Source organism: Perognathus longimembris, chromosome 1 (genome assembly GCF_023159225.1).
Source record: "Perognathus longimembris pacificus isolate PPM17 chromosome 1, ASM2315922v1, whole genome shotgun sequence".
NCBI lineage: Eukaryota > Metazoa > Chordata > Mammalia > Rodentia > Heteromyidae > Perognathus > Perognathus longimembris.
The window spans coordinates 46,129,740-46,151,283 of record NC_063161.1 but is presented as its reverse complement, the minus strand read 5'-3'; the positions used below and the strand labels follow the sequence as shown (position 1 = coordinate 46,151,283).

The 21,544-nt window shown below is 36.3% G+C and overlaps 2 protein-coding genes and 1 pseudogene across 2 annotated transcripts; all 3 read left to right on the top strand.

Annotated features, from left to right (window-relative positions):
• The first annotated feature begins 9,073 nt into the window (after positions 1 to 9,073).
• On the top strand, positions 9,074 to 10,027 carry LOC125354483 (olfactory receptor 6C2-like). The gene has a single exon (XM_048350102.1). The coding sequence runs from the start codon at positions 9,074 to 9,076 to the stop codon at positions 10,025 to 10,027; it is 954 nt and encodes a 317-aa protein (XP_048206059.1).
• A 1,914-nt stretch (positions 10,028 to 11,941) lies between these two features.
• Positions 11,942 to 14,261, top strand: LOC125348172 (annotated as a pseudogene).
• A 5,871-nt stretch (positions 14,262 to 20,132) lies between these two features.
• Positions 20,133 to 21,068, top strand: LOC125354475 (olfactory receptor 6C2-like). The gene has a single exon (XM_048350089.1). The coding sequence runs from the start codon at positions 20,133 to 20,135 to the stop codon at positions 21,066 to 21,068; it is 936 nt and encodes a 311-aa protein (XP_048206046.1).
• Positions 21,069 to 21,544: the final 476 nt, after the last annotated feature.

Sequence of the window (21,544 nt, the reverse complement as noted above, 5' to 3'; positions counted from 1 at the left end):
TAATTTACTATCCACTGGGTTTACTCATCAACTTATGGGCACATCCTAATTAGTACAAATGAGGGAAACCATGCAGCCTGTATTTCTTTAGGTCTGGCTTACTTCACTTAGTATAATTTTTTTCCAAGTCTTTCCATTTCCTCATGAGTGGGGCAATGTCTTTCTTATGGAAGCATAGAATTCCATTGTGTATATAAACGAAATTTTCTTGATCCATTTCTGCTGAGGGGCATCTGGGTTGATTCCATATCTTGTCTAAGATTTTTTTTTAAAGTGCTGCAATGAACTTGGTTTTTCTGGTGGCTTTAGTATAGCCTAGTTTGTGGTCAATTAGATAGATGACCAGGAGTGGGATTTCTGGGTCATAGAGAAGCTCTATATCTAGTCTTTTGAGGAACTTCCATACTGCTTTCCAGAGTGGTTGAACAAGTTTACATTCCCATGAATGGTGTACTAGTGTTCCCTTCTGGCCACATTCCCACCAGCACTAGTTATTCATTGCTTTCTTGATAATGGCCATTCTAACTGGAGTAAAGTAGAATCTCTATGTTGTTTACATCCACATTTCATTTTTGGTCATTTGTCTATTGGCCATTCTTTCTCCTTGGGGGAAGTCTCTGTTAAATCTTTAGCCCATTTGTTAATTGAGTTGCTGTTTCTTTGAGGATTTGTTTTGGGGAGGTTTAACTTTTTGCACTGTGAGTATATTTGAGATGTGAGGCCCTTATTAGTAAAGACCTTCTTCCATGCTGTGAGCTTTTTATTTATCTTTCTAGCTGTATCCTTTCCCATACCAAAACTCTTCAGTTTGATGCATTCCCATTCATCCAGTCTTTCTTTGATTTGTTGTGATTTTCTGGATTTTACTTAGGAAGTTTTGACCTATACCGAGGAGCCTTAAAGTTTCCTCTACCCTTTCTTGTAATATTTGTGAGGTATCTGATCTTGAGGTCTTTGATAAATTTGGAATTTATTCTGGTGCACAGGGATATATTAGAATCTAACCTCAGTCTTCTGAACATGTACAGCCAATTGTGGCAGCACGATTTGTTGAAGAGGCTGTCTTTCTTCCAACCTGTGTTTTGGCTCTTTTATCAAATATTAGATGGCTATATGACTATGGGGTCACTTCTGGTTCTTCTATTGTACTCCACTAGTCCTTGGGCCTATTCTTGTACCAGTACCAAGCTGTTTTTATTACTACAGTTTTGTAATACAGTTTGAACCTATTGATATCTTAGTGAGATTACATTACACACTGGTTAGATTGGCCATCATTGTAAAATCAAACAACAACAAATGTTGGCAATGATATGGGTAAAATGAATCTTATGGCACTGTCGGTGAGAACATAAACTAGTACAACCACTCCAGATGGCAGTCTGAAGGTTCCTCAAAAAAATAAAAATCTTCCTTTGACCAGCCTTACCCCTCTTGGGCATCTACTCAGAACATCCAAAGATAGGATATCGTAAAGACACTGTACATCCATGTTCATTGCTGCACCATTCAAAAAAGTCAAGTTGTAAAAACAGCCCAGATTGCCCAGCTGTCATAGCTCACACCTGTAATCCTAGCTACTCAGGAGGCTGAGATCTGAAGATCATAGTTCAAAGCCACCCCAGGAAGGAAAGTCCATAAGACTCTTATCTCCAATTAACCACCACAAAACTGGAAGTGGCACTGTGGCTCAAATGGTAGAGCACTAGCCTTGAGCTGAAGAGCTCAGGGACAGTGCTCACCCCCAGAGTTCAAGCCCCACAACCAACAACAACAACAAAAAAAAAAAGCCCAGATTCCCCACAATAGATGAGTGGTCCAAGAATAGGGTGCCTATACACATTTGAATTTTACACAACCTTTAGAAAGAATGAAATTTGTCATTTGCAGGGGAATGTAGGTCCTAAAACAAAACAGGTAAGCCAAGCAAGAAGAGATAAATGGTGCATGTTTTCCTTCCTTCACTGACACTACATCTAAAACACATCAGGATATCATAAATTATACAGTACTCTAAGTATTCATACACAGTGAGACCAAAAGAGGACTCTCTTAGGAGAAGAATACTATGGCACAATGCCTACGTACATCAAAGCATATGAAATAATATTTATCAAAATAAACTCTAAAAAAAGAAAACAAGAGGTTTTTTCCCATTTTGTTTTGAGTGTTTTCTTTTTCTTTTATGTTGTTTGTTCATTTATATGACTTTGGAAAAGTAAGGAGAGGTAAATAAATGAATGCACAAAGGGCAAATAAGTTACAGCACTGGTACTCACTAGATACTATGTTGAAAACAAACTACAATTTGTGTGTGGGTATGGGAGGAAAACTGGGAAAGAGCAAGGGAAGGGCTAGCATTATCAAAAGAAAATGTTCTCGTTACAGACTTATGTAACTATAATCCCGCCATACATCACTTTTATAATAACAATTAAATAATTTTAAATGTGATATTATAAACTGTGTAGAGGCTAAGGCACAAGAATTCTCAGTTTCAAGCTCCCTTGAGCTTTGAGACCTTGTCACAATAATATGTAAATTACTAACATATTTGGAATCTTAAAAATTGGTAATAAAGATTTGAATAACAAAACATGTTTATTGGGCTGGGGATATGGCCTAGTGGAAAGAGTGCTTGCCTCGTATACTTGAAGCCCTGGGTTCGATTCCCCAGCACCACAGATACAGAAAATGGCCAGAAGTGGCGCTGTGACTCAAGTGGCAGAGTGCTAGCCTTGAGCAAAAAGAAGCCAGGGACAGTACTCAGGCCCTGAGTCTAAGGCCCAGGACTGGCAAAAATAAATAAATAAATAAATAAATAAATAAATAAATAAAACATGTTTATTAATGTATAACTTATAGGACACAAAGTGGAAATATAAGTCTTAATTGTTCAAGTACATGATTTTTACTATTACTCACAAAATTGTGTGTATAAGTATAATCTAACTTTAGAATATTTGTATCTAGGGCTGATAAAAGGAGCCTTGTACCCACTAGCAATTACTCCTATTTTATCTCTTTTCTTCACAGCTATTTCACAGCTATTTCTTCACAGCCAGAGGCAAACACTAATATTCTTTCTGCTTTTGTTACTCAAAAGATACACTTCCAGTGGGACAAGAAAAATAAGTTTTGACATCTACAGAACAGCAGGTTGACTGTCCTCGGAGACAATGTCTTGGACATTACAAAACCTCTAAAACAGCTACTTCAAATCCATAATCCAAAATAAAAAAAAAAATACTTAAGCTGGTTGATTTAATCTTTTACAGAATGTGCTTTAATCAAAACACATATTGTACAAATAACTGCATATAATTAGGGGTTGTTGAGTAAAATTTATGCCAATAAAAATACATGTTTAAAATAGTACAAGAAATGTACACATGGCCTTACTTATGAAACTGTAACCCCTCTGTACATCACTTTGACAATAAATAAGTACTTTTAAAAAAGGACCTGGCCTTTAATAAAAAAAAAAAAAAAGAACACATGTTTAGAGGTTGGGAATATGACCTAATGGCAAGAGTGCTTGCCTCATATACATGAAGCCCTGAGTTTGATTCCTCAGCACCACATATATACAAAAAGGCCAGAAGTGGTACTGTGGCTCAAGTGGCAGAGTGCTAGCCTTGAGCAAAAACAAGCCAGGGACAGTGCTCAGGCCCTCAGTCCAAGCACCAGGACTGGCAATAATAATAATAATAATAATAATAATAATACACATTTATTAAATTAACTTCAACCTTTATACTATTTGCAATGTAAGATAAATTTTAACACATGTTATGTTCATAAAATAGAATCTGCTGTAATTTTGTTGCAGGAGAAATTATATGTCAAAATTTGAAATGCGAAAGGATTGATTTCAAATCTTAGAGCCTTCTAAGAGTTAGAGAGATTCTTGGGGATTAGACTTTAAATATCAAAAATAAGATTGTCGGGCTGGGGATATGACCTAGTGGCTAGAGTGCTTGCCTCGTATACATGAGGCCCTAGGTTCGATTCCCCAGCACCACATATACAGAAAATGGCCAGAAGTGGCGCTGTGGCTCAAGTGGCAGAGTGCTAGCCTTGAGCAAGAAGAAGCCAGGGACAGTGCTCAGGCCCTGAGTCCAAGCCCCAGGACTGGCCAAAAACATATATATATATATGATTGTCTGAAAAATGTGTTTCAGTTCTCTTCAAGAATGATTACTTTCTAGACATACGAATGTATACTGGAATTAATTATTAATTTTGACTGAAAAGGTTTTCTAGTTGGCCTTATGAGGAGAACATAATGAAAGTAGAACCAAAGGCAGATTTGAAATATTAATGTGGAATTTCTTTGCTGTTAAACAAACTGACAAGCAGGAAAGGAGATCGAGATAAATAAGCTGTCTTGCAAGCAGGAATGAATGAAAGAAAGCTGATTAGTTTCTTAATGTTTTCCTAACAATCTGTTGGTGTGTTCCTAGTTCTTTCTCCTGTCTTACAGGTGGTATTCCCACAGCCACTAAGCCAGATTAGATTTTTCCCCAAGTTCCTTTGGTCATTTTCCAATGTGAGTTACCATGGACTCCTTTGTTTATTAATTTGGATACACACTTGGCAAATAATATAAGTATGGAAATTGAAATTAGACAGTCTTCTCAGTAAGCAACAGAAATCACAATACCCACTGTTCCAAAGGTACTCCCAGCTTTGTGGACCTACTTTTCAATGGTAGGAAGAAAACCAAAGCTATTTCCTTACCTGATGGATCATGGCTCTACATAGATGGAGTGAAAGACGAGGAAATCAAACTACAGAGGGAAATCTCAAGCAAAGGGTATATTGCTAGGCTACTGGAAATTATGTAATATCATACTACACTTCAACATAATATTCATTTGAAATTTTTTTCTCTAAGAATAATTGTAAACCACTAATAAAAAGATATAATTAACTGCCAGAAGTGTAAGTATAATAAAGTCTGTTATTTGTTACATTTTTTGAGACCAGAATAAACAAGTCATACATAGATCTGCAAGGATTATTACAATTTAGTTAAAGAATTCCTAAGATGATATTAATTCAAACATTATTTTAGACCATTTTTATGTTGGATAGTCTATAGGCATTGATATAACTATATTATGCAAAAGATGAGTAAGAAGTTATTCGAAAGTTATATAATTTGAGTGCAGTGAAACTTCAGGAAATTAAAAATTAGAAACCAATGGCCAAGTATGTGTATTTCCTAGTGGAATTAGAAACTGAAGCACAGGAGTAGAAGGTAGAAGCATAGAGCATTGGAGGGAATCTTTCTGCAAACACATAATAGGCATCAAGTGCTTATTTCTGTATCTAACACAAACTACCAGTTATCTAACTTTACCGTATTAGTTTGTAAGGAACACATGGAAGAAACAAAATACAGAGTGATGAGCAAAAGTTTCTGACTTATGCTTAGGGTACATTTGGTTACAAGATTGACATTATGAGGATATTTGGGAATTTAGAAATCATATTTGGAGTTCAAGAAAATACTACTCAAAGCAAGTGCATATATTAAGAAATAAATGGTCCTCCTACACACTGTTGTATAAAACTTTACAGAATTAGACTGAGTTTGGATTGCCTGAATAAGTGGCCACCTTAGCCACTTAACTAGCTAAGCGATCATTGCTTGCATTTATGCCAGGTTCTCAGTGAAAATAAAAGCCATTACAGTTCTACTTAGAGATTTTTACCAAGCCTTGTATGAGTTATCATATCATGTCATTAAAGGAAATTTTAAGCATAAACAAGCATCTAATGTTCTTACTGGTACTAGTGAATTTCGTGAGGATATACCCTCCATTCTTGTTGATATATTATGTGTATTAGATATTGAGACAAATTGTTTAGAAGAAAAAAGTGAAAGAGACTATTTTACACAAAAGGATGTTTGTATTTAGTCTCAGACACAGCACTAAATGAGTATTTGGATCTGGATACATTGGAATCATTTGGGGCTTATCAAACAATCACAGCAATTCAATCAAAAGTCAGATAAAACCAAGATAAAGCTCTTCTGTGAACAGCAAAATTTCAATTTGTTAAGAGAAGAGAAAGAAGATTATGATATCTGACTGCTGAGTTGGGACAAGATTTACCTAGAGCTATTGCTAGTGATTTAATCTTAGAAAATATCAGGTCTTTAATTGGTGAGCTATAACATATACCTAAATAAGATGTGTTACTAAGTAAGCTTTTTAACTTACAGAATATCCATAAACACAAACTGAATACACTGGACACAAATACTTTTCATTTATGAAATAAGTATGTGTCTACCTTGCATTTTAGTATGCTATGAATGATATTTGTGTTTATATCAGTTCCTTCTCTGTAATATTTCTATCTTTTATTTTCATCATTTTATAGAGGACAGAAAAATAAAAGTGAAAACTTTAATAAAAAAAGAAATAAATGAATTCAAACAGCTATCAACACAAGAGACATCAGCAAGAAAGTAAGTTTCTCAATATCACAAATTGGAATGATGACAATAAAACATCCATGAAGAAATAAGATAAGTGGGCTGGGAATGTGGCTTAATGGTAGAGTGCTTGCCTAGCATGCACAAGGCCCTGGGTTCAATTCCTCAGCATCACATAAGCAGAAAAAGCCGGAAGTGGTGTTGTGGCTCATGTGGTAGAGTGCTAGCCTTGAGCAAATGAAAGCCAGGGACAGTGCTCAGATCCTGAGTCCAAGCCCCAGGACTGACAAAAAAAAAAAAAAAAGAAGAAGAAGAAGATAAGTATTGAGAGAATTATATGAACAGTACTAGTTTAAAAGTCCACTGTACACAAGCATAATGACTCACACTCGTAATATCAGGTATTCAGAAGGCAGAGAACAAGAGAGGATTTTAACTGAAGGTGAAGGTGAAGGGAAGAAACATATCCAGAGCCCTTATCAACAAATAAATCCATGTAATGGTCAATGTCTCTATTTCAAGCTATGTAGGAAACATAGGACCTAGGAAAAAATACAAGAGCTCATGAGGGGGGAGAAAAAACTAACACCAAAAGTGCTGATAATAATGGGTCTCATGGTGTTTCATTTCAGGTGGTGCCTGCTTACCAAGTACAACATCTCAAACACCAACATTGAGCACCAGTGGCTCCCACCTGCAATCTACCTACTCAGGGGGCTACAATCTGAGGATCTTGGTTCAAAGCCAGACTGTCCATGAGACTCTTAAATCCAATGAACCAGAAAAATGCTGGAAGAGGAGGTTTGTTTCAGCCAAGCCTCCTCTTAGGTTTCTGCTGTTTAATTGTAAATAAGAATCTCACAGACTTACTTACCTGGCTGTCCTTGAACTGCACTCTTCAGATTAGAACCTGCTGAATTGCTAGGATTGTATGCTTTAGGCACCAGTACTAGTCTAGACCTCAACATCTGAAACAATACATAGAGTTTGTAGAATAAACTCAAATTACCTGTAATGCATTCACATTTTATGAATGACAAAATTTCAAGGGAAACACAAATAGGCTAAAGAAAACTCAAAATTCAGTGAGTTCTTTGGGACATGAATCCACTCACAGTCCTCAACTTTGTAATATAAATTCCCAGTTCAACCTCAAAAAAAAATTCAAAATTCAGTTTAAGCATTCAACCTCTGTCTTAAAAAGAACACTTCAGGATGGGCACAGGTGGCTCACACTTGTAATTTTAGCTAGTCATGAGGCTGAGATCTGAAAATCAGAGTTCAAAGTCAGCCCAGACAGGAAAGTCTGTGAGACTCTTATCTCCAGTTAACCACCAGAAAAGTGGTGCTATGGCTCAAGTGGTACACTGTTAGCTTTAAGCTGAAGAGCTCCACGGCAGGGCCCAGATCCAGAGTTCAAGCCCCATGACCAACCAAAAAAAAAAGAATACTTCATATCACAAAAGCATTAGCAGCCAAGCCAGTCATAGATAGATGAAACCTATAATCCAGCAACTCAGGAAGCTGAGTTCTGAGGATCACAGTTCAAAGCCAGCCCAGGCAGGAAAGTCACTGGGGCTCTTATTTCCAATAAACAACCAGGACACTAGAAGCAGAAGTATGGCTCTAGCAGACAGTGCTAGCCTAACACACACACACACACACACACACACACACACACACACACACAAAAGCTCAGGGACAGTGCTCTGGCCCTGAGTTCAAGTCCCAGGATCCATACAAAAGAAAAAAACTACCAGTTAATTTTGTTTGGGAAAAAATTAATTGAGAAACTAAATATACCTTCACTGGTAGAGCACTTAGCATGCACCAGATCTTGGGCACAATCGCTAGCACCACAAGAAACAAAAACATAGAAACAACAACCTAAATAACATTTGGAGCAAAAGCAATTGGAAATAAAAGTGAGGTGACTATCTAGCAGGTGATCACCAGGAAGAGAGGAAAAACAGGGACTCTAAGGGGAAAAGGACACTGGAGAACATTACATATGAATGTAATGTCAGCAATATGAATCCCACCAAATACTTTGAAAAAAGTTGGGAAAAACAGGGAATAAATGTGAATATAATGGAGGAGGTTAATTGCATAAAAATTGACTATGTACATGTAAATTTTCCTATCAGTAACATATACTAATTAAAAAACAAAATTATGTGTATTGTACAATATAAAATATATTATATTGTACATGTAAATATAGTATATATCACATCATAAATACATAGCATATATAGTATAATACAGGATTTAGCATAATTTATTCTATATTGTGGTATGATATACATGTATTAGTGTGTTATAAATAATATTATTATTAGGTAAAATGTTATATATATTACAATATAATTTTTATTATAATAATATAGTATTATATATTTACATTGTGAAATATGATATGGATTCTTAAATTTTTAATTTACCATGAAATGATGATGAATTATAAAACCTAAATAACTACTATAATTGATAACATATGTAAAGAGAACATTGTAATGTATGCGATTTTATTTTCACAGTTTTCTTGCTCTGTTAATTACCAGTCCACCCACATATCTGGATGTTCAGTGCAGACTGATTTGAAGTCAGGAGTGGATGATGAGAAATCACACCATCACAACTTTCCTCCTCCAGGGCCTGACTGATGACCCACAACTCAAAGCTGTGCTTTTCATCTTTCTGTGTCTCACCTACATGCTGAGTATAACTGGAAACCTCACCATCATCTCTCTCACCATCATGGATCCACAACTGAAAACTCCCATGTACTATTTCCTACAAAATTTCTCCTTCATAGAAATTGCATTCACATCTGCTTGTATGCCCAGATACTTGTACAACCTATCAACAGGGGACAACACAATTACATACAACAATTGCATCACTGAATTTTTTTTTACTGATCTTTTTGGTGTAACTGAATTCTTTCTGCTGGCCACCATGTCCTATGACCGCTATGTGGCCATCTGCAAACCCCTGCATTATGTGACCATCATGAACAACAGAATCTGTAGGAGACTCGTTCTTTGTTGCTGGGCAGCTGGCTTATTGATTATATTCCCACCACTTACCCTAGTCCTACATTTGGAATTCTGTGACTGTAATGTTATTGATCATTTTGTCTGTGATGCATACCCCCTCCTACAGATATCATGCTCAGAAACATGGCTCTTAGAATGGATGCTTATAATTTGTGCTGTGTTAACCTTTGTCATGACCCTATTTTGTGTAGTTCTATCTTACATATACATCATTAAGACCATTCTACAATTCCCTTCTGTCAAGCAAAAGAAAAAGGCCTTTTCCACCTGCTCTTCTCACATGATCGTGATTTCCATCAGCTATGGCAGCTGCATCTTCATCTATGTGAAGCCTTCAGCCAAGGATTCAATGGCAATCAACAAGGGTGTGATTGTCCTCAACAGCTCCATTGCGCCTGTGCTGAACCCCTTCATTTACACCTTGAGAAACAAGCAGGTGAAACAGGCCTTCAATAACACAGTCAAAAGAATCTCATTGTTGTTAAGAAAGAAAAGAAAATCTCCAATGTAAAAAAAAAAAAGTTTTGATAAGTTTTGATGAAAAGATCATTGGTTTCTCGGAATGTATCTTTGGATTTTGACCTCATCCTGTCCTAGCAATTTCAAGATAACTCCAAAAAAAAAATCTATAATACATATACACAACAAAACAGCAGAATGACCTATCATATCAATAATCCTTGACAAAACCACAAAAAAGTGAGATAAAACAAATAATTTTATTGTGTATTTTGATTTGAGCACAAGTTCTTATTGGAGGAGATTCTTTTTTTGTTTGTTTGTTTGTTTGTTTTTTGTTTGTTTGTTTGTTTGTTGCCAGTCCTGGGCCTTAGGCTCAGGGCTTGAGCACTGTCCCTGGCTTCTCTTTGCTCAAGGCTAGCACTCTGCCACTTGAGCCACAGCGCCACTTCCAGCCATTTTTCTATATATGTGGTGCTGGGAAATTGAACCCAGGGCTTCATGTACATGAGGCAAGCACTCTTGCCACTAGGCCATATTCCCAGCCCCTGGAGGATATTCTTAATACTTGAAGCTTCTTAGACACTGAGGATATAACAGACATCCCAGAAAACTCTGGTTTTTCTTCCATCCCTCACATTTTAGTGAGATTCCATCTCACCCAAGACAAATTGGTCAATATGGTAAAATCAACCAACAACGAATGTTGGCAGGGACGTGGGCGAAAAGGAACTTTATTGCACTGTTGGTAGGAATGTAAACTAACATAACCACTCTGGACAGCAGTCTGGAGATTCCTCAAAAATTTAAACAAAGATCTTCCTTCAACCAGCATTCACCCCTGGACATCTACCCAAGTATTTCACAAGCCAGGATATGGAAAAGACACTTGCACATATATGTTCACTGCTGTGCTATTCATGATAGCCAAGTTGTGCAAACAGTCCACACATCCTACAATAAATGAGTGGTTCCAAAATGTGGAACCTATACACTTGGAATTTCAGACAACCTATATTGTTTGTTAGTTTGTTTTGCCAGTCTGGTGCTTTAATTCAGGGCCTTGGCACTGTCCCTGAGCTTCATTTTGCTCAAGGCTAGTCCTCTACCACTTGAACCACAGCGCCACTTCTGGATTTTTCTGTTTATGTGGTGCTGAGGAATCAAACCCAGGGCTTCATACATGCTAGGCAAGCACTCTATCAAGCCACAGTCCCAGTCGCTGAGTCAGCCTTTAGAAATAATAGAATTATGTCATTTGCAAGGAAATGGATTGACCTAGAACAAATCAAATTAAGTGAGGTAAGCCAAGCAGACACACAAACAGTGCATATGTGTCTCACGTGCAGACACTAGGTCCATCAAACTATGCAAAATAATATTTATTGAAATTTACTCTGCATCCCCTGACCAACAACAGCAGAAAGAAAGGTAGTATTTGCCTCTGGCTGTGAAGAAATGTGGAAAGAGACAAATGATGAGTAATTCCATTATGATGAGTAAGAAGTTGTTCAAAAGTAGCATAATTTGGATAGAGTGAAACTTTAGGAAATTAAAAATTGGAAATTAATAGCCAAATATGTATTTCTAGGGGAATTAGAACCTAAGGCACAAGAGTGGAAGGTGGAAGCATGGAGAATTGGATGGAATATTTCTGCAAACACATAATTGATGTAAAGTGCTATTTTTGTATCTAGCACAAACTACCGGCTTTCTAACTAACTACATATTTTAAAATATTATATAGCATTATTTACACTTTGAAATATGATATGGATACTGGAATTTTTAACTCTTCCTTGAAATGACAATTTTGAATTATGCAAACTAATGTACTAGTTTAATTGATATGTGTAAATAGAATATTTAAATTCATATAAAGTTATTTTCATAGTTTTCTTGCTCTGTTCATTACCACTCCAACCAAATATCTGAATTTTCACTACAGACTAGTCAGGAGTGGATGATGAGAAATCACACCATCACAGCTTTCCTCATCCAGGGCCTGACTGATGACCCACAACTCAAGTCTGTGCTTTTCATCTTTCTGTGTCTCACATGATGAGTGTAACTAGAACCCTCACCATCATCTTTCTCACCATCAGGGATTCACAATTGAAAACTCCCATGTACTATTTTCTACAAAATTTCTCCTTCTTAGAAATTGTATTCACATGTGCTTGTATCCCAGACACTTGTACAAACTATCAACAGGAGATAAGACAATCACATACAACAGTTGCATCACTGAAATTGTTGGTGGGAATGTAAACTTGTTCATCCACTCTGGAAAGTGGTATGGAGGTTCCACAGAAGGCTAAACATAGAGCTCCCCTACAACCCAGCACCCTCACTTTTAGGCATCTACCCAAAAATTACCAGGAAGACCACACTAAAGCCACCAGCACAACAATGTTCATCGCAGCACAATTTGTCATTGCTAAAATATGGAACCAACCCAGAAGGCCCTTGGTAGATGAGTGGATCAGGAAAATGTGGTACATATACACAATGAAATCCTATGCCTCCATCAGAAAAAATGACACTGCCCCATTCGTAAGGAAATGGAAGGACTTGGAAAAAATTATACCAAGTGAAGTGATCCAGACCCAAAGAAACAAGGACTTATGGCTTCCCTCATAGGGAATAATTAGTGCATGTTTAGGCTAGTCATAGCAGAAGACCACAATAGCCCAACCTCTATGCCCTTATGAATACATAAGGTGATGATAAGTGAAATGAACTCCACATTATGGAAACAAGTGTTATATCATTGTTGTAATTATTTTCAACATGCCATGTGAAACCATACCAATTTTTTTCTCTCTGTTTCACCCCCGCTATCACTGTATCTGATCTTAGTACCCTGGATACTGTATATACATGTATTAGAACTAGGGAAGGGAAAAGGAATACCAAAATTGAGAGACAAAGAGTAAAAAGATGAACGATTCCAAAAGCAATACTTACAAAACCATTTGGTGTAAACCAACTGTACAACTCATGGGGAGGAAATGGAAGGGAGGAGGGGGTAGGCGGGGGAAAATGAGAAAAGCAGAAACAAGTTGAACAAGAAATACACTCACTTCCTTACATAAGAACTGTAACCCCTCTATAATTCACTTTGACAATAAAGAAAAAAAAAAAGAAAAAGAAATTTAAAAAAAAAAAAAAAAGAAAATTCCCATGTAGAATTGAACTCCATGTTATGGAAACAAGTGGTCTATCATTGTTGTAATTATTTTCATCATGTCATATGAAACTGTACCCTTTTTTTCTTTTTTTTTCTCTCCTATTCCTTTCCCATGGTTTTACCCCTGCTATCTCTGTATCTGACCTTAGTACCCTGGATACTGCATATGGTGTATTAGAACTAGGGAAGGGAAAGGGAATACCAAAATCGAGAAACAAAGGATAAAAAGACAAACCATTCCAAAATCAATACTTAGAAAACCATTTGGTATAAACCAACAGTACAACTCATGGGGGAGAAAGGGAAAAGGGGAGGAGGGGGAAATGAGGGAGATGGTAACAAGTTGCATAAAAAATGTACTCACTGCCTTACATATGAAACTGTAACCCCTCTGTGCTTCACTTTGACAATAAAGAAAAATCTATTATAGGTGTTTAAAAAGAAAGAAAACCCCCATGTACTATTTCCTACAAAATTTCTCCTTTTTCAAAATCTCATTCACATCTGTTTGTATTCCCAGATACTAGTATAACCTATCAACAGAGGACAACACAATCACATATAAAGGTTGCATCACTGGAATTTTCTAATGATTTTTTTTTTAGTATAACAGAATTGCTTCTGCTAGTCACCATGTCCTATGACTGCTGTCTGGCCATCTGCAAACCCCTGCATTATTGACCATCATGAACAGCAGGATTTGTAGAAGACTCATCTTTGTTGCTGGGCTCATAGAGCAGAGTCATAGTTTGTGCTGTGTTAACCTTTGTCATGACACTATTTTGTGTAGTTCTAGCTTATACATATACACCATTAAAACCATTCTACAATTCTCTTCTGCCCAGCAAAGGAAAAAGGCCCTTTCCACCTGTTCTTCCCACATGATCGTGATTTCCATCACCTATGGCAGCTGCATCTTCATTTATGTGAAGCCTTCATCCAAGGATTCCATGGCAAGCAACAAGGGTATATCCATCCTCACCACCTCCATCGCTCCTATGCTGAGCCACTTCATTTACACCTTGATAAACAAGCTGGTGAAGATGCCTTCAGTAATGCAATCAAAAGAATTTCATTGTTGCTAAAGAACTAAGGAAATTCACCAATGTAAAATAATACTTTAGATAAGTTTTGGTGAAAAGATCATTGATTTCTCTGCATGTATCTGCATTTTGACCTCATCCTTTCCTAGAAATTTCAAAATGACTCGAAGTAAAAGCAAAAAAAATAAATAAATAAATTACACATATACAAAGAAACAACAGAATGACCTAGTATATCAATAATTATTGGCAAAAAACTAAACTAAAAAAAATTTTATTTTGGTAATTATGCTTATTAGAGAAGGTTCTTACTACCAGACTTGACTTCAGACACTGAGAATAGAGCAGAAAACCCAGAAATCTCTGGTCCTTCTTCAACCCTTCACATTTAATGAAATTCCATCTTACCCAAGATAGAGTGAAATCATGAATCAAAGAACAATAGATGTTGTCATGGATGTGATGGAAAAGGAACCTTGTTGTACTGTTCATAGGAATGTAAACTAGTATAGCTGCTCTGGACAACAGTCTGAAAGTTCCTCAAAAAATAAACTTAAATCTTCCTTAAAACCCAGCCATACCACTCCTGGGTATCTACCCAGAACACTACAGGATATCCTAAAGACACTTGCACATCCATCTTCATTGCTGCACTATCCACAATAGCCGAGTTGTAGAAAGAACCCAGATGCCCTACAATAGATGAGTGGATCCAAAAAAATGTGGTACCTCTACGCAATAGAATTTTACACATTTAGAAAGAATAATGTCATGCTATTTTCAGGGAAATACATGGACATAGAACAAATTGCGCTAAGTGAGGTTAACCAAGCTCAGAGAGACAAATGCCAAATGTTTTCTCTCATATACAGACACAGTATCTAAAGTACACAGGGGCATGAGAAATCATTCAAGACTCTAGCCATTCCCATACAGTTAGGCCAAAGGATGATGCTGTTAGGGGAGGAACACAAAGGCACACATCTATATGCATCTGGTCATACAAAATTATATTTATCAAAATGAACTCTAGGCAATGGAATCAAGAGTGGGGTTTTTTTTTTTTTGCGGTTTTGGTTTTCTTTTCCATTTGTCTTGTTTCTTCATTTACATGTCTTTTGGAATAGAAAAGGAGACCCAGAAATGGAGTAGTGGTACTTACTAAGCACTGGGAGAGAGAAACGAAAGCAGTGACATTGCCCCCCCCCAAAAAAAAGCATTATTTACCTGCCTAATGAAACTCTAACCCCTATATACATCATGCTTATAACAACAAAAAATTAATAGAATATTATAAACTGCATACTGACTAAGCAGGAAGATTCTGAGTTTGAATCTCTCTTGAGCTTTGAGACCTTGCCTCAATAATATATGTATTGTTAACATATTGTGCATCTTAAGGATAAACACCCAGATGCCAGTGGATCACACCTGTAATTCTAGCTACTCAGGAGGCTGAGATCTGAGGATCATGGTTTGAGGACAGTGCTGGGAAGAATAGTCTATGAAACTGGTACCTCCAATAAATTACTCAGAAAAGGCCAGCCTTGACACTGTGGCTCAAGTGGTAGAGGGCTAGCCTTGAGCACAAACAAGCTCAGGGACAGACCCTAGGCCCTGAGTTCAATGCCCAGGACCGACAAAAAAATGAATAGGCAATGAAAAATTTTAAAACAATAATACTTTATTAATATATAACTTAGAGGCTAAAAAGCTGAAGTATAATAATTGCCCAATTAAATCATTCTAGCAAAATTCACAAAGTTGTATTTATCACCATAACCTAACATGAGAATGTTTTTATCACCCCAAAAAGGAATCTTTGAGTTAACAAGTACTCATCATTTATCTCTTTTCAAATTTCTTCACAACCAGAGGCAAACACTAACATTCTTTCTGCTATTGTTTCTCAAAGGGTACAGTTTCTGTTGGAGAAGAGAAATAAGTTTGACATCTACTAAACAGCAAGTTGAATGTACTGAGACAATGTCTTGCACATTACAAAACAGCTAAGGCAGTAAATTCAAATCCATAATCCAAACTAAAGACTAAGTGATCTAGTTTATTTAATCATTCTACACCACATTCATATATCAAATTTATATTGTACAAAATAACCACATACCACTGGGGGCTGTTGACTAAAAATGCTGTCTATATGAACATATGTATGTTAAATCACCCTCAAACCCTTATACTACTTGTATTGTCATATAAATTTGTATAAAACAGGATATTTTCATAAATTAGAATCTGCTGTAATTCTGTTCCAGGAGAAAGTATATGACAAAATTTGAAATCCAATAGGATCGATTTCAAATTATATAGACTTCTAGGAATCAGAAAGATTTGGAGGTATTGAACTTTAAATAGCAATAAGGTGAATGCAAGAAAAACTTGTTTCGGCTATCTAGGACAATGCCTGGTTTCTGAATTCAGGATTGTATTCTGGAATTATTAATTTTGACTGAAATGGTTTTATATTGCCCTATGAGGAGAACATAATGAAAGTAGAATCATATAGCAGTTTTGAAATATTAACATGGAATTTATGCCCTGTTAAACAAACTGATAAAGCAGGAAAGGAAACCTTGATGAACAAGCTGTCTTACAAAACAGAATGAATGTAAAGAAAGTGGACTAAGGTTGTTTTTAATTAGATTCTTAATGTTTTCCTAACTATCTGTTTGCAATGTTCCTAGTGCTTTCTCCTATCTCTATGGAACGTATTCCCATGGCTACTAAGGCAAACTGGGTTTTTCCCCAAGTTCAGTAGAGATTTTCAACATCAGTTACCATAGATTCCTTTGTTTATTAACTTGGTTACAGATTTGGTAAATAATATAAATGTGGAACTTAAAATTAGAGAACCTTCTCACTAAGCAAAAAAAAAAAAATTGCAACAACACCCATTATTCCAAAGATACCACAAGCTCTCTGGACGCACTTTCCAAAGCTGCTCTCTTGCCTGATTCATGCTATCTCTACATCAAGTGTGAAACAGTTCTCGCAATCAAAAAGAGAGAGAAAACTAAAGCAAAGAATGCATTCCTAGTCTACTGGAAATCATATCATGTTAGTGTTCAACATAATGTGCATTTTCAAATTATACCTCTAAGAATAATTGTAAGCAACTAATAGAAAGATACAATTAACTGCCAGAAGTGTAAGTATAATAAATTCTACCACTTGTTATACTTTTTGAACTTCAGTTATATAAGCCTTGAATAAATAGATATTTACAGATTGTTATGGTAATATTAATTCAAACATTATTTTTGAGTGTTTTTATTGCTTAGTATCTAGTCATTGATACAAATATATTAAGCAAAAATAAGTAAGAAGTCATTTTAAAGTAGCATGATCAGAATGCTATGAAACTTCAGGAAATTAAAAATTAGAAACCAATGGCCACATATGTATATTTCTAGTGGAATTAGAGACTGAGGCACAGGAGTGGGAGGTGAAAACACAGGGCACCATAGGGAACATTTCTGCAGACCAATAAGTGACAAAAAGTGCTTATTTCTGTATCTTACATTACTACAGGTTCTCTAACTTCAGTACACTAGATTGTAAAGAACACATAGGAGAAACAAAATGAAGTATAAAGATCAATTTTTTATTTCTGACTTATCTTTCAGGGTACAATTGATTATATGATGGGCATTAAAAGGATATATGTAAATTTGGAAATCATGTTTGGAGTTCAAGAAAATACTATTCAAAGCAAGTGCATATGTTAAGAAATAAATGAATCCAAACAGCTATCGTCAGCAAGAAAATAATTATCTAGACATTATTGGAAAGATGACAGGTAACACATGCATGCAGTAATAAGACCATTTGTAAGAGAATTCTGTTGATAATGTTAGTTTTAAATGCTTGATCTAAACAGACATGATGGCTAACTCCTGCAATCTCAGGTATTCAGGAGACAGAGAATTGCCATCTAAGTTGACAAGCAAAAAGTTAGCCAGAGCTCATCTCAACAAATAATTGATATATTGGTGACTGCCTCTATTTCAAGTCATGTAGGAAATAGACTACCTAGGAAAGAAACACAAGATGTCCTGGAGGAGGAGGGGACAAAAATAATAAAACAAAAAAGTGCTGAGAATCATGGGTCAAGTGGTCAGTCATGTGAGGTAGTGCCAAGTACATCATCTCAACCACCAATACTGAGCCCCAGTAGCTCTCACCAGCAATCCTAGCATCGCAAGAGGCCAAAATCTGAGGACTGTGGTTCAAAGCCAGACCCAACAAGAAGAGTAAGAGGCTCTTATTTCCAATTAACTACCAAAATACTGGAAGTGAAGGTTTAACTTACCTGCTCTGGCTGGGTTTGAACTGTAGTCCTTAGGATTGCAATCTCCTGAGGCTGGGGGTGTGGTTTAGTGGTAGAGTAGTTGCCTAGCATGCATGAAGTCCTGGGGTTTGATTCCTCAGTATCACATAAACAGAAAAGAAAAGACTCAGAAGTGGAGCTGTGTCTCAAGTAGTAGAGAGCTACCCTTGAGCAAAAGAAGCTCAGGGATAATGCCCACAACCTGAGTTCAAGACCCAGGACTGGCAATAAATAAATAAATAAATAAATAAATAAATAAATAAATAAATAAATAAATAAGTAAGAAAAAAAAAGATTGCAATCTCCTGAATTGTTAGGATTGTAGGCTTTAGACACCAGCACTAAATTAGACCTCAACATTTTAAAGAATAAAGGGTTTGTAGAATGAAAACCAAACTATTTTTAATATATGAATGACAAAATTTCAGGTGGGAATGTAAATAGACTAGAGAAAATTTAAGATTCCGCTTAAGCATTGTACCTGTGTCTTAAGAAGAACACTTCATGTGACAAAAACATTAGCAGCTACCTGGGCAGGTGGGTCAAATCTATAATCTACCAACTCAGGAAGCTAAATTCTGAGGATCACAGTTGAAAGCCAGCTGAGGCAGGAAAGTCATTCAGACTCTTACCTCCAATTAACCATCAAAACACTGGAAGTAGAGCTGTAGCTACAGAAGAGAGTGCCAAAAAAAGCTCAGGGACAGTGCCCAGGCCCTGAGTTCAGGCCACAGAACCCACACAAAAGAAAAACTAGCAGTCAGTTTTGCCTGACAAAAAATTAATTGGAATTAAGTGTCTTCAATGGTACAGAAGTTGTCATCCATCCTTAGCATCACAAGAAAAGAAGCCCAGAAATAAAAAAATTAAATAAGATTTTGGAGCAATAGCAATGGGAAATAAATTTCAGAGGTAACTATCTAAGAGATGATCACTAGGAGGAGAGGAAAAAAATGGGGATTCTGAGGGACAAAGGAGCCTGAAGTACATTACATATGAAAATAATGCCTACATGATGGGTCCAAGCAAATATTTTGATAAAAGATGGGAAAGAGAGGGAAATGAAAGGAATACAATGGATGAGGTGAACTTGTTAAAAATGGACTGTGTACATGTACATGTTCATATAAGAAATATATGCTAGTTCAAAATCATAACTGTATATGCTGTACAAAATGAGAAATATGTGTGTTTGTTGATTATGCAATGTACATATTACATTAAACATATAACACATAATATAAAATACAATATAAAGTATTATATGTTACTATGTTATCCATATGCATTATTGTGCTTTAAAATAATAGTATAATACATATATAAGATGTTACAATACATATTTTAACATTATATATATTTACATATTTAAATTTTGGAATAGGATATGGATACTTGAATTTTAATGACAACAAAAATTATAGAACCTGAGCTACTACTGTAATTGATAATAAGTGTAAGAAGAATATTTAAATTCATGTGATGATATTTTCATAATTTTCATGTTATGTTAATTATCTCTCCACCCAAATATCTGGATTTTCACTACAGACTGAGAAGTCAGGAGTCCATAATGAGAAATTACACCATCACAACATTCCTCCTCCAGGGCCTGACTGATGACCCACAACTCAAAGCCGTGCTTTTCATCTTTCTGTGTCTCACCTACATGCTAAGTATAACTGGAAACCTCACCATCATCTCTCTCACCATTGTGGATCCACAACTGAAAACTCCCATGTACTATTTCCTACAAAATTTCTCCTTCTTAGAAATCTCATTCACATCTGCATGTATGCCCAGATACTTGTATAATCTATCAACAGGAGACAAGGAAATCACATACAACAGTTGCATCACTGAAGTCTTTTTTACTGATCTTTTTGCTATAACTGAGTTCTTTCTGCTGGCCACCATGTCCTATGACCGCTATGTGGCCATCTGCAAACCCCTGCATTATGTGACCATCATGAACAGCAGGGTCTGTAGGAGACTCGTCCTTTGTTGCTGGGCAGCTAGTTTGCTGATCATATTTCCACCACTTACCCTGGTCCTAAAACTGGAATTCTGTGACTCTAATGTTATTGACCATTTTTTCTGTGATGCATACCCCCTCCTGAAGATCGCATGCTCAGAAACATGGCTCTTAGAGCAGATAGTAATAGTTGGATCTGTATTAACCTTTGTCATGACTTTATTTTGTGTAGCTCTATCTTACATATACATCATTAGGACCATTCTACAATTCCCTTCTGCCAAGCAAAAAAAAAAGGCCTTTTCCACCTGTTCTTCTCACATGATTGTGATTTCCATCACTTATGGCAGCTGCATCTTCATCTATGTGAAGCCTTCATCCAAGGATTCAGTGGCAATCAACAAAGGTGTGACTGTCCTCACCACCTCCATCGCTCCTATGCTGAACCCCTTCATTTACACCTTGAGAAACAAGCAGGTGAAACAGGCCTTCAGTAACACAATCAAAAGAATCTCATTGTTGTTAAAGAATTAAGGAAATTCTCCAATGTAAAAGATATTTAGATAAGTTTTGATGAAAAGCTCATTGGCTTTTCTGCATGTATCTTTGCATTTTGACCTCATATTTTCCTAGGAATTTCAAATGACTCAGTAAAAAAAAAAAACAGTAAACACACAAGAAAACATCAGAATAACTTACTGTAGCAATAATCTTTAGTACAATAAAGTGAAACAAAACCAATAAGTGCATCATGTGGGTTGTTTAATAATTATTTATTGTCAAAGTGATGTACAGAGGGGTTACAGTTTCATACATAAGACCATGGGGACATATCTTGTACTATTTGTTACCTCCTCCCTTACTCCCTCCTCCCCTCTTCCTTTTCCCTTTCCCCCGATGAGTTATTCAGTTGGTTTACAACAAATGGTTTTGCAAGTCGTGCTTTTGGAGTCATTTGTCTTTTTATCCATTGTCTCTCAATTTTGATATTCCCTTTCACTTCCATAGTT

Bases quoted from the DNA above. Each gene is read 5' to 3' on its own strand.
- LOC125354483 (XM_048350102.1), top strand. From the start codon at position 9,074: ATGAGAAATCACACCATCACAACTTTCCTCCTCCAGGGCCTGACTGAT.
- LOC125354475 (XM_048350089.1), top strand. From the start codon at position 20,133: ATGAGAAATTACACCATCACAACATTCCTCCTCCAGGGCCTGACTGAT.